We start from the raw sequence: 15,090 nt of genomic DNA, 5'->3' as shown, positions 1-15,090 counted from the left end.
GTAGGAGGGCCTAGAGATTATAAATAAGAGACTTAAAAGGCATCACAACCAATCACAATATAAGGACATTATTTACCTTTTGACTCATAGAACTGGCAAAACAAAACAAAACCAAACAAAGAAGTGATATATATGGTAACATGAAACTGGGAGTTTGAACAATAAATATAGATATTTACATATTTTATTTATTTTTTAAATTAATTATTTTATTTTTTTAAGTAAGCTCTATGCCCAATGTGGGGCTTGAACTCACACCCCAAGATCAAAAGGTGCACACTCTACTGACTGGGCCAGCCAGGTACCTCTGATATTTACTCATTTTAAGGAATTATTGTTTTTATTTTTTTATTTTTATTTATTTATTTATTTTTTAATGTTTATTTCTTGAGAGAGAGAGAGACAGAGTGTGAGTGGGGGAGGGACAGAGAGAGAGGGAGACACAGAATCCAGAGCAGGTTCCAGGCTCCAAACTGTCAGCACAGAGCCCGACACGGGGCTTGAACTCACCAACTGCGAGATCATGACCTGAGCCAAAGTCGGACACTTAACTAACTGAGCCACCCAGGCATCCCAGGAATTGTTGTTTTTAAAAAGATTAGGTGTGATAATGCTATTATGACTAAGGTTTTATTTATTTTATTTTTCAAAGCTTATTTACTTATTTTGAGAGGGAGAGAGAGCAGGGGAGAGATGGAAAAAGAGGGAGAGAGAGAGAATCCCAAGCAGGCTCTGCCCTGTGAGCACGAAGCCTGAGGTGGGGCTCAAACTCATGAACCATGAGATCATGACCTGAGCTGAAATCAAGAGTCTGACACTTAACTGACTGAGCCACACAGGCACCCCTCTCCTCATTACTTTTTTAAATTCTCTCCAGCAAATCCCAGCTCTGTTCCTAGCTCTGTGGTTTCAGGGGACTCATTTACCCTTTCTAGAATTGGAAGGGTGTTCATTTGTAAAAGGGGCCCGTTGATGTAAGAGAAACTAACACAATGTCTGGCACATGGTAGGGTGTACAATGCACTTAGCCACTAGCCACAGAGCTGGTCTGGGTCCTGATGTTTTGAATAGGAAATGAGGAGGTGTCCCAATCAGACAGATGGGGGAAAGGGAGCTCCTGCCCCTGCCTCATATGTGGTCTTCTTAGGCCCCGCGATTTTAACCCTGAAGACACAGCCCCGTAACAGGCTCTTTTATTCTCACATGAAGAACCACACTGGAGGCAAGGGTGCCTGGTTTTTTGGCTCCTCCCACAGGAGGCCACGCAAAGAGCGGTAGATGCCTCCAGGGCACCTGGAACAGTGTCAAGAGCCCTGGGCTGAGTTCCAGTCCCAGCAACCCTAACTGACCCTGCTCCAGGCCTCAGTTGCCTCATGTGCAAAGGCAGGAAGAATGACCTTTACACTTCTGTTTTTACCGCCATAGAACTCCTTCTTCAAACAGAAGCTCTGACAAGAGCCAAAGGCATAAATAAAAACAAGCAGCTCAGGTTAAAGCAGGAAGGGGGGGGGGGGTGCGCTGAGAACTCAGACCCAGATTCTGGGGATTTCCCTTTGAAAACCACTGGGTTAGGTCTTTTCAGGTCCTCTTCTAGGACCGACACACTGATTTTTAGCCTACTTCTTAAATAGATCAGATCCCTTAAACATGAACCGGAGAGAAGCATGTGGGGGATGAGACCCACAGGCTTGCCCCAGGGGTCACTGGGGACACTGGGGCCTGTGAGGCCTGCCTGTCCTCTTCAGTCTGAGCTGGGAGATTAAGAATCAGCCCTCCATCTTCTCAGGTTCCCAGTCTGGTCTGCTGCTGATGGCAAAGGAGAGCTGGCTGTAAATGCCAGGTCTCTGAGCAGGAAGCTCAGTACCGGGGGAAGAGACGTGTGCCCCCAAGGGACAGAAGAAGGGACAGATCAGTGCTAACAATGGAATGTGGCCCTCCAAGCGTTGGGAGCAGCCACCTCTGGAGCAGGTGACAGGGACAAGCTGCCCTTTGGATCCTGCAAGGGACCCAGAGCAATGGAACTCTCCGGCTTCTGAAGTCAACGGGTTACAGGGAAAATTTTCCACGTTGAGCAGTGTCTGGCGTCCCTAAGTAGGCCAGCAGCTCAACCCCCCTCCTTTTCTCTCTCCTCCCCGCCCCCCCATTCTCATTGGTTCTCTGGGCTCACAGGCTACACACACATCCAACAAATTCCAGCTGCAGAAATTAATCCGTAGCCCCATGGCCCTTGCTTTGAAGGCCCCATCAGTCAGTTCCAAGAGCCACGGGCTCAGAGCCGGGAAGAGGCTGCTGAAAGTCACCTTGAACACTAATATAAAGTATACACAGGCACTGACCCCAAACTCCTCCTGAGAGTGCCCACAACTGTCCTCCATCGTCGTTCTGGAACCCTCTCTATCTTCCTCAAGTTTCTCAAATGGTTTTTTATTCTGCTCCTTGAAAGTGTCTCCTCATCCATTTCACAGAGGTAGTGTTTATTAGCAAAAGCACTGGCCACAGTTCAAATCTCACTCTTTCCTAGCGGTGAAGCCTTTGGTATGTATATCCCTGAAGTTCTCTGGGTCTCTGTTTCTTCATCTGTAAAGTGAAGAGAATAGGACCTTCTGACATGATTACTGAGAGCACTTTGTAAACTTAAAGGCAGGAGTCCTTTTGAGGACACTCTCCCAAACTGAAGGTATGAGGGAAAGGGGAGGGCCCAGAGCAGACACTATCTGCACCACCTGGGACAGATCTATTGTAGGGTCTAGGCTTCAGTGAAATAAGGTGCTTACAAAGGTCCTTAAGTTCTCCCTAAGCACTGATATCTTCTGGCTCCTCACCTCTGCACCTTTAAAAATTATCTCCAGGGGCGCCTGGGTGGCTCAGTCGGTTAAGCAGCCGACTTCGGCTCAGGTCATGATCTCGCGGTCCGTGAGTTCGAGCCCCGTGTCAGGCTCTGGGCTGACAGCTCAGAGCCTGGAGCCTGTTTCTGATTCTGTGTCTCCCTCTCTCTCTGACCCTCCCCCATTCATGCTCTGTCTCTCTCTGTCTCAAAAATAAATAAAAACATTATTAAAAAAATTTATAAAAAAAAAAGATAAATAAATAAAATTATCTCCAGCACAGATCCAATACCAGAATGTCCTCTGTGCCCCGGGTGCAAGATCCCGACCCTCACAGACAGATGAGCGTAAGATATAAACCAGGGGCACCTGGGTGGCTCGGCTGGTTGAGCGTCTGACTTCGGCTCAGGTCATGATCTCACAGTTCATGAGTTCGAGCCCCATGTTGGGCTCACCGCTGCCAGCACAGAGCCTGCTTGAGATCCTCTGTCCCCTCTCTCTGTGCACACTCTCAAAAACAAATAAACTTAAAAAAAAAAAAAAAAAACGGAAGAAGATACAAACCCAGGCTAACAAATCAGGGTGAAACCCAATCAGCCAAGAAAATCCAAATAGACACTCAAGCCAAAAATGCTACAGAGCTCTGGATTATGGGACACCAAGAGCCAGCCACAGTACTGTGCAGAAGTTAAGAGAACAGCTCCTTAGTCAAATGGATATGGGCACAAATCAGCAACTCCACACACTAGCTATTTGTGGACAAATCACTCTGAGCCTCAATTTGACATCTATGGAATGGGGATAGTGGCAAATACAGTTTTATGTGGATCAGACGAAAAAATACAGCAGAGGTTCCTGGCTTCTAAGATCTCAGGAAGCAACAGCTAATGCGAGTAGTTCCAGTCTAAGGAGCTACCCACAGGGGAGTGATTTCTATTAGGTAAACAGTGGGCAGAAGCAAGTTTAGCTCCCCAAGGCCCAGGTACAGTCAAGATTTTGATTTCAGAACACTGGCATTCCAAGGAAAGGGAAATAGGACAAACCAGTGAGCTGGGGCTCGTCTTAAAGAAAAAAAGGGGTGCCTGGGTGGCTCAGTCAGTTAAGCATCTGACTCTGGCTCAGGTCATGAGCTCACAGTTCTTGAGTTCGAGCCCCATGTCGGGCTCTGTGCTGACAGCTCGGAGCCTGGAGCCTGCTTCGGATTCTGTGTCTCCCTCTCTCTCTGCCCCTCCCCAGCTCACACTCTGTCTCTCTCTTTCTCAAAAATAAATAAACATTAAAGAAAAGAAAGAAATAGGGGCACCTGGGTGGCTCAGTTGGTTGAGTGTCTGACTTTGGCTCAAGTTATGATCTTGAGGTTCATGAGTTTGAGCCCCACATGGGGCTCACTGCTGTCAGCCTGCGAGCATAGAGCCCACTTCAAAATCCTCTGTCCTCCTCTCCCTGCCCCTCTCCCGCTTGCACTCTCCCAAAAATAAATATTTTAAAAATAAAATTAAAATTAAAAAAATAAATTAATTTTTAAAACTTATTTAACAAAAAAACAAAAAAGAAAAAAGGAAAAAAAAAGAACTATAACCGAACTCCTCTGAAACTCTCCTTCCTTGGCACTCAGGAGTCTCAGCCTTCCTGACTTCATGCACCTTCCTCTGCTTGAGTTTCTATCTGTTCTGCCAGGTGGATGCCTCCCGTGCCATCTGTCCACCCTGGATTTCTCTCCTGAGCTCCATTCAATGTGGCCAGAACTGAGCCCATCCACACCCCCTGCACAAGTCTACTTTTCCTCTGGGTTTCCATTACAAGCATCATCTTCTCCCAATCACTGAAATTCAAACCCATGTTTGAATCTGATATGCCATCTGCTGTCTGGGCAACTTGCAAGTCACTTGTCTCCAGGCCTCAGTTTTTCCCACCTGTGTAAGGGGAAAGCAAGACTAGAGGAATTCTAAGAGCTCTTCCAGAGGGGCACCTGGGTGGTTCAGTCGGTGAAGCGTCTGACTTCGGCTCAAGTCATGATCTCTCTCTCTCTCTCTCTCTCTCTCTCTCAAAAATAAACATTAAAACAAAAACAAAAACAAAAACAAACTCTTCTAGAGTTTCAAATGTAAAGTGTCTATGATTTTAAACCAACTTAAAAAAAAAAAAAAGAAAAGAAAAGTCTGGAGGCAAGTCAGCTATCTTTGACTTTTTTTTTTTTTTTTTTTTTTTTTTAGTATTTATTCATTTTTCAGAGAGCACAAGTGGGAAAGGGGCAGAGAGAGGGAGGGACAGAGGATCCAAAGCAGGCTCTACGCTCCGCTCTGACAGCAGAGAGCCCAATGCGGAGCTTGAACTCACAAACCTCAAGATCATGACCTGAGCTGAAGTTGGATGCTCAACCGACTGAGCCACCCAGGCGCCCCAGCTATCTTTGATTTCTAAAGTGTGAGAATTTACTAAGCACAACCTGTCAAGGGCACATCCAAGTCTGGTGAGTCTCCTTCACCAGACACAATGCAGACACCAGTAACACTACGAAGGAAGAATGAATGGAGGAGAAAGTCATGAAGCAAAAGTGTGAGAAGCACCCAGAGCTGAGTTCAGGTCCCATGTAGATCGCCCATCCACGGGCCATGTGGGTTGTTCCCCCTGAGCCTCGGATCCCCATCGGGAGAGTGAACGGTAACAATTTATATGATTATTGGTGAGGACAAAATGAGGTCATTTGGTAAACAGACAGTAAAAGACAGGAGATTATTTCTATAATTGGATAAATAAATACTGAATGAGGTGATTTGTCATGAATATTTTTCAAGAAAAGGGGTCAAAGAAAACATCGGTGAGCTAGGATATCCTCTTTAGAGAGAAATACAGTAAGATAATATGCAGGACACAATCAGCGACACAATTGGTAGAGAGTGAGTGGGGACCCAGCACTTTATGGATATGTTTTCTCAGAAAGTTTAAAGCATCTTCAGAGGCAACTAGAATTCCTTCCCAGTCTCCCTATCCCCCCAACTCCCAACCCACATATGTGAAAATATCCCATTCTTCTTAAATGGATTATCTGGGATTGAGCCCGTTATTTGCAGGATGCGGGCAGCTGCTCAGGGGACACACTGGAGCATCCAGAAACAGACGCATGCAAAAGTAGTCACCTGATTTACGACAAAGACAATACTTCATTGCCGTGGGGAGAGGATGCTTTTTCAATCACGGTACTGGATTAACTGGATATACACGCAGGAGAAAAGGGATCGTGACCCTTATTGTGCACCAAACACAAGAATCAATTCCACATAAACTACAGACCTAAACGTGAAAGTCTGAACGATAAAGCTTTTTTTTGAGAAAAACACATGAAGATCCTCCAACCCTGCAGTATGCAAATATTTCTGAAACAAAACACAAAATAAGTAATAGACCAAGAAGTGCTAAACGGTCTATGTTAAAATAAAGAATGTCTGTCTGTTCATTCAAAGACACCTTTAGGGGTGTGAAAAGGCAACACAATCCACAAAGTAAGAGATTTTGGAATGTATAATCATATCCAGAATAGATCAAGAAACTTTATGTTGTGGGCTGAATTGTGTCCCCTAACATTTATGTGTTGAGCTCCTAACCCCCAGGATCTCAAAATGTAATCATGTTTGAGAACAGTCTTTAAAGAGGTAATTAAGTTAAAATAAGACCTTTAGGGTGGGCCCTAATTGAACAAGACTGATGTCCCCCTTTTTTTAAGCTTATTTATTTATTTTGAGAGAGAGAGAGCCTGCGCATGAGTGAGGGAGGGGCAGAGAAAGATGGAGAGAGAGAATCCCAAGAAGGCTCTGTGCTGTCAGCGCACAGCCCAATGTAGGGATCGATCTCATGAACTGTTGAGATCATGACCTGAGCTGAAATCAAGAATCAGATGCTTAACCAACTGAGCCCCCCAGGCGCCCCAAGACTGATATAAAAAGAGATTAGTTCACAGAAACAGAAGGAAGACCATATGAAGACACAGGGAGAAGACAGTCATCTACAAACCAAGGAGAGAGGTCTTCAGAGAAACCAGCCCCACAACAAACACTTCCATCTTGGACTTCTAGCTCCGTAATTGTGAGAAAATAAATTTCTGCAGGGTGCCTGGATGGCTCAGTCAGCTAAGCGTGAGACTCTTAATGTTGGCTCAAGTCACAATCTCACAGCTCATGGTTTGAGCCCTGTGTTGGGCTCTGTGTTGACAGCACGGAGCCTGCTGGGGATTCTAGCTCTCCCTCCCTCTCTGCCCCTCCCCTGTTCATGCTTGCTCCCTCTCTCTCTCTCTCTCTCTCTCTCTCTCTCTCTCAAAATAAGTAAATAAACATCTAAAAACTTAAAAAAAATGTTCTGTTATTTAAATCATCCAGTCTATGGTACTTCGTCATGGCGGCCCTTGCAAACTAATACTTCTTACAATCAACAAGAGACAACCCTTCAAAATAATGGAGAAAAGACTTGATCAGACAGCTCACATAAACATATGAAACAGAGTGCAATTTCATTAGTTATTAAAGAAATGCAAATTAAAACCACCATGTGATAAAACTATACTCCCTCCAGCACAGAAGTGTGACTAAAATTAAAAGGATGGGGCACCTGGGTGGCTCAGTCCTTAAGCATCTGACTTCAGCTCAGGTCATGATCTCACAGTTCGTGAGTTCAAGTCCCACATCGGGTAAGCTGGAGCCCTGCTTCAGGTAAAACACAAGCCCAGGGTGAGCCCCGCTTCTCTTTCTCTCTCTCTCCCCTCGTGGGACTCTCTCTCTCTCTTTCTCTCTTCTCCTTGCTCACTTGCACTCTCTGTCTCTCAAAAAAAAAAAAAAAAAAAATGAAAAGGATGGAAAGCGGAGCCTAGGTTGCTCAGTTGGTTAACTGTCTGACTCTTGATTTCAGGTAGGTCTTGATCTCAGGGTCGTGAGTACAAGTCCCGAATTGGACTCCGTGATGGGTGTAGAGCCTACTTTAAAAAAAAAAAAAAAAAGGATGGAAACATGAACTCTTGGTGAGGATGCAGAGCAATGAGAAGCAGACCAAGCCCTGTGGACGGTTACTGACAGTGTCTACTAAAACTAAACACATGCTCATACCCTGTGACCCAAACAGTTCCACTCTTAGGTATATGCCCAACTGAAATGCACCCATCTGTTCACCAAAAGTCATGTCCTGGGGTGTTCACAGCAGCCTTAAACTGGCAGCTATCAGAGTGCCCATTAATAAGAGAATGAATAGGGGCACCTGAGTGGCTCAGTGAGTGAAGCATCTGACTCTGGATCTCAACTCAGGTCATGAACTCAGAGTCATGAGTTCAAGCCCCGCATTGGGCTCTGTGCTGGGCGTGAAGCCTACTTACAAAAAATAAACAACAATAATAATAATAGGATGAATACATACATAGGGAAATAGTCACACAACAGAAAACTACGGCAATGAAAATAAACCACCTACAACTATACACAACAGTATCGATGAGTCTTATAAACACCAAGCTGAGCAAAAGAAGTTGAAAGTAAAAGTGGACGCCTGCCTGATTCCACTGTCATAAAGTATGATGAACACAGGCGAAATTCATCCACGCTGCTAGAAGTCAGGATGACAATGGAGGGCAGTGACTGGATAGGGACACAGGGGTTGATTCTGGAGTGCCAGTGACCAGGGGGCGCCTGGGTGGCGCAGTCGGTTAAGCGTCCGACTTCAGCCAGGTCACGATCTCGCGGTCCGTGAGTTCGAGCCCCGCGTCGGGCTCTGGGCTGATGGCTCAGAGCCTGGAGCCTGTTTCCGATTCTGTGTCTCCCTCTCTCTCTGCCCCTCCCCCGTTCATGCTCTGTCTCTCTCTGTCCCAAAAATAAATAAACGTTGGAGTGCCAGTGACCATAGTACGTTCAATTTGTCAAAATTAATCAAGATGTATGGTTCTCATACGTGCACTTTTCTATATGTACATTATACTTCAATAAAAAGCCTTTTTTTTTTTTTTAAAGTGTACCGTGTCCTAAAAATGCAAAGTGACTTTTTTGTTTTTAAAGGCAAGGAGTTAGGAATGGAGACCAGGTATCTGAATTCCCAGAAGGCATATAAATGGGGCTGATAGATCAAAGCCTGATTTACGGCATTAGAGAAGAATCTGTGGCTGCAACCGGTGCCTCAATAGCTGGCCCCTTCTAGAACAGTTGCCTCCCAAGGTACGAGGCCTGGGGAGGGGGCAAGAGTCTAGAAGACAGAGGGTGAGATCCCACACTGACAGGGTTGGCGCAGCCTTCCCCATACCCTACCTTCCAAGGCAGAACTCCTATTTACGTTTGGGACATGTTAATGTCGCCCAGCAACCCTGGATAATCACCCCTTCCCCACTCCCAGATCACTTGCTTGTGCCGCAGCTGACCCCAGCCACCAGTTCCAGGGATGGGGTGCTGCTAAAGCCATCAGAGCCAATCCAGAGACATTTGATGGAACGACTGGCGGGTCAGGAAGGAGAACCTGAGCTGGCAGGATAAAGCCGGAGCTGCTGGCTCACCATCTTTGCCACCACATGGGGAGAAGCTTTGCCCAAGAATGAAGCAGAAAGAGGAAGCCAAAGAGGGAAGCAGAAAGGAAAAATAAGAGTCAACCTCTCAAGATCTTCTTGGAACACCTAGATGTAGACGTGCCTGAAGGTCACACTCTAAACCTATTATGTAAGCCAGTGAATTCTGTTTTGCTTAGGCCAGCTTGAGTTACATTTGCCATTTATGTCACTGTGAAGTATGTGCCCTTTTGCTGCTCCCCGGAAGCCTGCGTGCACTCTCAGAGATTAAAATGGGCATAATACCCCATGCTAACTGCATGGAACACACTATATCTTCACAAAGCACTTCAATACCCATCAATCCATTTGATCATCACAGAAATGCCAAGAGAGATAGGGTGTAGGTATCACTATTCCTGCCTTCTTTGCCATCCCAGACTTTTCGAGAGCTGGCAAGGACATGAGGACCATCTAATTGAGTCCTCTTGCTTCAACAACCAGACAAATGAGGTGCAAAGAAAGCAGTAGAAGCCTGGAAATGACTAGAGCAAAATAAAACTGCAAAGGGCTTTTAAGTTCCTCAAAAGGGCCAAGAGCAACATTACTAAGACTCTGATGTCGCCTGAACCTCAGACTTGAGAATCTAGCTTTCATCCTTGCTCATAAAGAGAATTTTATCGGGGCTCCTAGGTGGCTCATTCAGTTAAGCATCCAACTCTTGATTTCGGCTCAGGTCATGATCTCATGGTTCATGAGTTAGAGCCCACATCGGGCTCTGCGCTGACAGTGTGGAGCCTGCTTAGGATTCTTGCTCTCCCTCTCTCTCTGCCCCTCCCCTGCTCTCTCTCTCTCTCTCTCAAAAAATAAAATAAAATAAAAAAGAGAATTTTATCACATCCATGGCCTTCTTTTATGATAAATAATAACAGGGACCATTCATCAAGCACTCATCTGCCAACAAAATGCCAAGCATTCATTCATTCTCTTCTAGAATCCTCCACTGAGGCAGATTCTGCTACTAGATCTATTTTGCAGATGAGGGAACAGAGGCTTAGGTCGATTAAGCAGCATGCCCCAAATCAGTCAACTGGCAGAGGTGGGCCTCAAACTAAGGTTGTCCAGCAGCAAAGGGTAGGGTGGGGTTGCGGCCCCAGAATGAGTCGTATGTGCCAAGACTTAATTTTGGGGGTCCATCATGCCATCTTCCGCACAGGGTCAGAAAGTCTGCTGCTTCTGCTGTGATATTCACTTCCTTCAGCATTTCTAGAATCCAGCTTTAAAAAAAATTATGTCCTAGGGTGCCTGGGTGGCTCAGTTGGTTAAGCGTCCAACTCCGGCTCAGGTCATGATCTCGCAGTTTGTGGGTTCGAGCCCCACGTCAGGCTCTATGCTGACTGCTCAGAGCCTGGAGTCTGCTTTGGATTCTGTGTCTCCCTCTCTCTCTCTCTCTCTCTGCCCCACCCCTGCCTCCGCTCTGTCTCTCAAAAATGAATGAACATTAAAAAAAAAAAAAAAAAAAAAAAAAGACAGGCAGGGATGCCTGGGTTGCTCAGTCTATTAAGCATCCGACTCTTTTTTTTTTTTTTTAATGTTTGTTTATTTTTGAGACACAGAGAGAAATGGAGTATGAGCAGGAGAGGGGCAGAGAGAGAGGGAGACACAGAAACTGAAGCAGGCCAATGTGGGAACCCACGAACCATAAAATCATGACCCGAGCTCAAGTCGGACACTTAAACAACTTGAGCCACTCATGTGCCCCAAATGTTCGATTCTTAAGCTCAGCTCAGGTCTCGATCTCAGAGTCTTGAGTTTGAGCCCCATTTTGGGCTCCATGTTGGGCATAGAGCCTACTTAAACTTAAAAAAAAAAAAATTAAAACAGAAAAAAAAAAGGACAGGCAATAACAAGGTTTGGCGAGGATGTGGAGAAATTGGAGCCCTCCTGCATTCCTAATGGGAATGTAAAGTGGTGCAGCTGCTTTGAAAAAGTCTGGCAGTTCCTCGGGTTAAATAAAGTTAACATATGACCCAATTAACTAGGTGTAGACCCAAGAGAAATGAAAACATGTGTTCACACAAAAACTTGTACACAAATATTCATGGCAGCATTATCTATAACAGAGAGAGAAACAAGCAAAATGTCCAGCAACTGATGAATGGATAAACAAAATGTGGTCTATGCACACACGTCCACTGGAATCATATTCAGCCATAAAAAGGAACCAAGCACTGGGGCGCCTGGGTGGCTCAGTCAGTTAAGTGTCCAAGTTCAGCTTAGATCATGATCTCCAGGTTTGTGGGTCTGTGGGTTGGAGCCCCATGTCTGCTGTGCTGACAGCAGAGAGCCCACTTCAGATCCTCTGTCCCCCTTTGTCTGCCCCTCCCCCACTCATTCTCTCTCCCTCTCTCTCTCTCTCAAAAATAAATTAAAAAAAAAAAAAGGAATGAAGCACTGACACCTGCTACAACATGGATGAACCTCAAACACACGATGCTAAGTGAAAGAAGCCAATCACAAAAGGCCACATATTATATGATTCCACTTCCACGAAATGTCCAGAACAGACAAACCCACGGAGGCAAAAAGCACATCCCTGGTTGTTGGGAGTTGAAAGCAGAGAACTGGGAGGTACAGGGCTGACTTTAGAGGTGATAGGATTCTGAAATCATATCGTGGCGATGGCTGCACAACCTTGTGAACGTACTAAAAGCACTGAGTTGTACACTCCAAAGTGGTTAAATAGTGAATTTTACGGCCTATGAATTTTATGTCAATTAAAAAAGTGTTTTTAAACCTCTCCCAAAGAGAGTGATCAGATTGCATGTCTACCCCCTTCACCCCACTTTAAAACTCCCCAGGGCTTCCCACCACACTGGGAGCCAAACCCAAACTCCCCACCAGGGCCTGTAATGCCCTACATGGCTCTGGCCCTGTGACCTCTCCCCTTTTCTCTTTTCCCCCTTGCTCACTCCACTCGTCCCCCACCTCCTGGCCTTTGACCTGGCCTATCCCTCAATCTGAAATGTTCTTTCCCACAGCTGGCTTCTCATCAGTCAGGCTGTCCATATGTACACACACACACACACACACACACACACACACACACCCCAGGCCCTCTCTGACCAGCCCATCTAAGACACAGCCCATTACCCTGCCTTGTTTCTTCATAGGCCTTATCATCTTCCAAAAAGGTATCGATTTTTAAAAACTATTTACTTGTCTGTTGCCTATCGCTCCAACCAAGAGGACAGGGATCTTGTCTGTCATGTTCACAGCTCTGAACTTGCCTGCCATGAAGGAGCTACTTGAGAAACACTTCTGGAAAGAACGGATTTATTGAAGGACGTCCTGTAACATCTGAAATGCCAGGTCAGGAGTCTGGAGCACTAAGTGATCACTCTGCAGAGCACACTCGGCAGGTGCTCGGGGAGTTAATAAGCATATGCTGGGTACTCAGTGGCAAACCCCACCCTAGACCTGTCTAGAACCCTGAGGAAGCAGGAAGCAGGATCCCTCCCCTCCAAAGTCTGAAAGTCTTTCAGGGGTCACAAAGCACCCAGTGTTTACCCAGCAAGCCCCAAACAATGCAAAGGAGAAATCTAAGATTGTGTTGTGATGGAGGCTAGGGTCCAAATCAGCCCTCATAAAACTGCGCACTGGCCAACACCCTCTCACACAGCTTCTTACGACTTTGCAATCTGACCTGTTCTCCGGAATGAGACGGTTGCAGCTCACACCTGCTCCTGCCTCCTCCCACGGGGACTTTCTTTTCAAAGGCAGTTAAAAATCTAAACAGGAGGGTGGCGAAGACCTCTGCCTCTTGTCCCTCCCCCCCCCCCAACTTCGGCATCTCTGAGCTGCACACACAGTGAGCAACTTACCCACTAGGAGTTTGACATCTCGGACTGTGAAATCAGGGTCAGGCATCCTGGAAAAAGAGAAGCACAGATATTTGCTGAGAAGCCAGAAACAACAGAGTTAGACCCAACTCTGGGGCAGGGGGAAACCATTTTTCCAAGAGGGTTCCCTGGCTCTCAGTTGGGGAACCCAGAATGAGATAATCCAGAGGGAGGGGGATAGACCAGTGAGTGCCCCCAGAGAGGGTCACTCTCCAACCATCGAGCCCTTTCCTCACTTCAGTAGGCAAACCAAACCCTCTCACTCTCCCCAGTAGGAATTCAGCACTGCCACAGAAAAGTGGATGAGACATCCACTGTCCACCCCACTTTTCAGGGAAAGACTGAATTGTGGTGTCAAAGGTAAGTCCTAGAGCTAGGCATTCAAACACCTGCTTTCTTTTAGGGTCAGCAGCCCTCTCTTTGTCTCTTCCCCTAGCAAACAATCTCCATAAAAAGGAGCTCTATGGAGGGTTGGAGGGATCCCTTTAAGTTCAAAGGGGAAAAAAAAAGACACACATCATTCCAATTCCGGGCATTTGGTAACATAGGCCATAATGACTGTGCTGACATTCACTATTAATTCACAGTGACGCCAGAGGTTTGATTTCTACCCTGGGAATGAGACTCTTGAGCGAGCCTGGCAGTAGATGCTGGAGAGGGAGGCAAGCTGGGATGCCACCCACAGCCTCCTCTCCACCCCAGCCCAAGGGGCGGAAACCTGTTCTTCCAGCCTTCCTCCCGGATGTCGGATGTCTCCCCCACCCCACCTGGAGCTCTGACAGATCCCAAAGAGAATGGAAACCAAACAACACACAGTTGGGGAGGCAGGTGCTGGGGCAGAGAAAGAGGAGGCAAGGAGCCTGGCAACCTAGGAAATATGCCCTCCACAGAAAAGGACCAATTTCCCACGTAGTGGGAGTCCAGAGTAGAAAAATATGTATCTAGGTACCCTGCCTCTGGAGTTAGAGACTGGCCACTCCCTTCACAGCTCAGGCCCTGCCTCAGTTTCCTAATTTGGGGAGTACTATGTTCTCTTTAGAGAGTCGCTGGACGTTAACTGTGATGGGTCAGGGAAAGAAGTGAACACTGTTCAAGTACCCTCTGTCGTCTCTGCCCAAATTCCCTGAAAAAGATCAGTCTTTGGAGAGTTTTTCCCCTTTTTCAGGCTTTGAACAAAGAGATTCTATCCCCAGGTAGTGAAGAAAGATCCTTCTCTGTGATGAGAGGTGGGGAGGAGGGCTCAGGAAATCCATCCCAAACTATAAACTGTAAGGGAGTGAGACATGGGAAGAAGCAATTAGTTTCAGCAACTTACTTAATCCCCAGTCCATCCTTTTCTCGAAATATCAGGGGAACCCTGAGAGCTTCTCTCTGCACGTACTCATAGTTGAAATCTGTTTGGATATTGGAATTAAAACAGGTTGGTTAAGTCATGAGGGAGCAAATGAACCACGATCAGTTGGTCAGAGGAAAGACATGGTTATATTCGATGCAGGCACCAGCTCTAGGGCAAAGCTCCCCGTAAAATGACAAGGAAATGGAGCAGGCACAGCCCAGGAGAAGCCAGGCCAACTATCAGCTCCTCTGCCTACTCAGTCATTCCCTGCATGCCCCACGGGTCAGAACTTGTCAATGAGCAGCCCAAGGCCAGGGAGGGTGGGGAGGGAGATTCATGAAAGAGCCCCGCACAGAAAAAGGCCCCAGATCGCTGAGAAAGAGGGACAGAGAAACGCACCCCAAGCTGAGCTCAGAAAGTAAAGGCAGTGCAAAATTGAAGAATACCACCTGGGAGGATCTGAAGCCCCAGAGAGGAGGCTGGGAGGAGAGTTCTCATTGTAGCTGAGCATCAGGGAAGATCTTA

The 15,090-nt window shown here is 46.4% G+C and overlaps 1 protein-coding gene across 8 annotated transcripts in view; it reads right to left on the bottom strand.

Moving 5' to 3' along the window:
• Positions 1-15,090, bottom strand: part of KDM2B (lysine demethylase 2B) — a 152,489-nt gene that overhangs the window by 106,515 nt on the left and 30,884 nt on the right. For all 8 annotated transcript variants that reach the window (XM_086681620.1, XM_086681618.1, XM_086681613.1 and 5 more), the window contains exons 3-4: positions 14,545-14,623; positions 13,212-13,258 (exon numbers count right to left, since the gene is read on the bottom strand). In XM_086681620.1, coding sequence (XP_086537746.1) covers positions 13,212-13,258; positions 14,545-14,623 — 126 coding nt within the window. The remainder of the gene's footprint in view (positions 1-13,211; positions 13,259-14,544; positions 14,624-15,090) is intronic.

Source organism: Puma concolor, chromosome D3 (assembly GCF_028749965.1).
Source record: "Puma concolor isolate L17-30 chromosome D3, mPumCon1.1.hap2, whole genome shotgun sequence".
Classification (NCBI taxonomy): Eukaryota; Metazoa; Chordata; class Mammalia; order Carnivora; family Felidae; genus Puma; species Puma concolor.
This window is presented reverse-complemented; position numbering and strand designations above follow the sequence as displayed.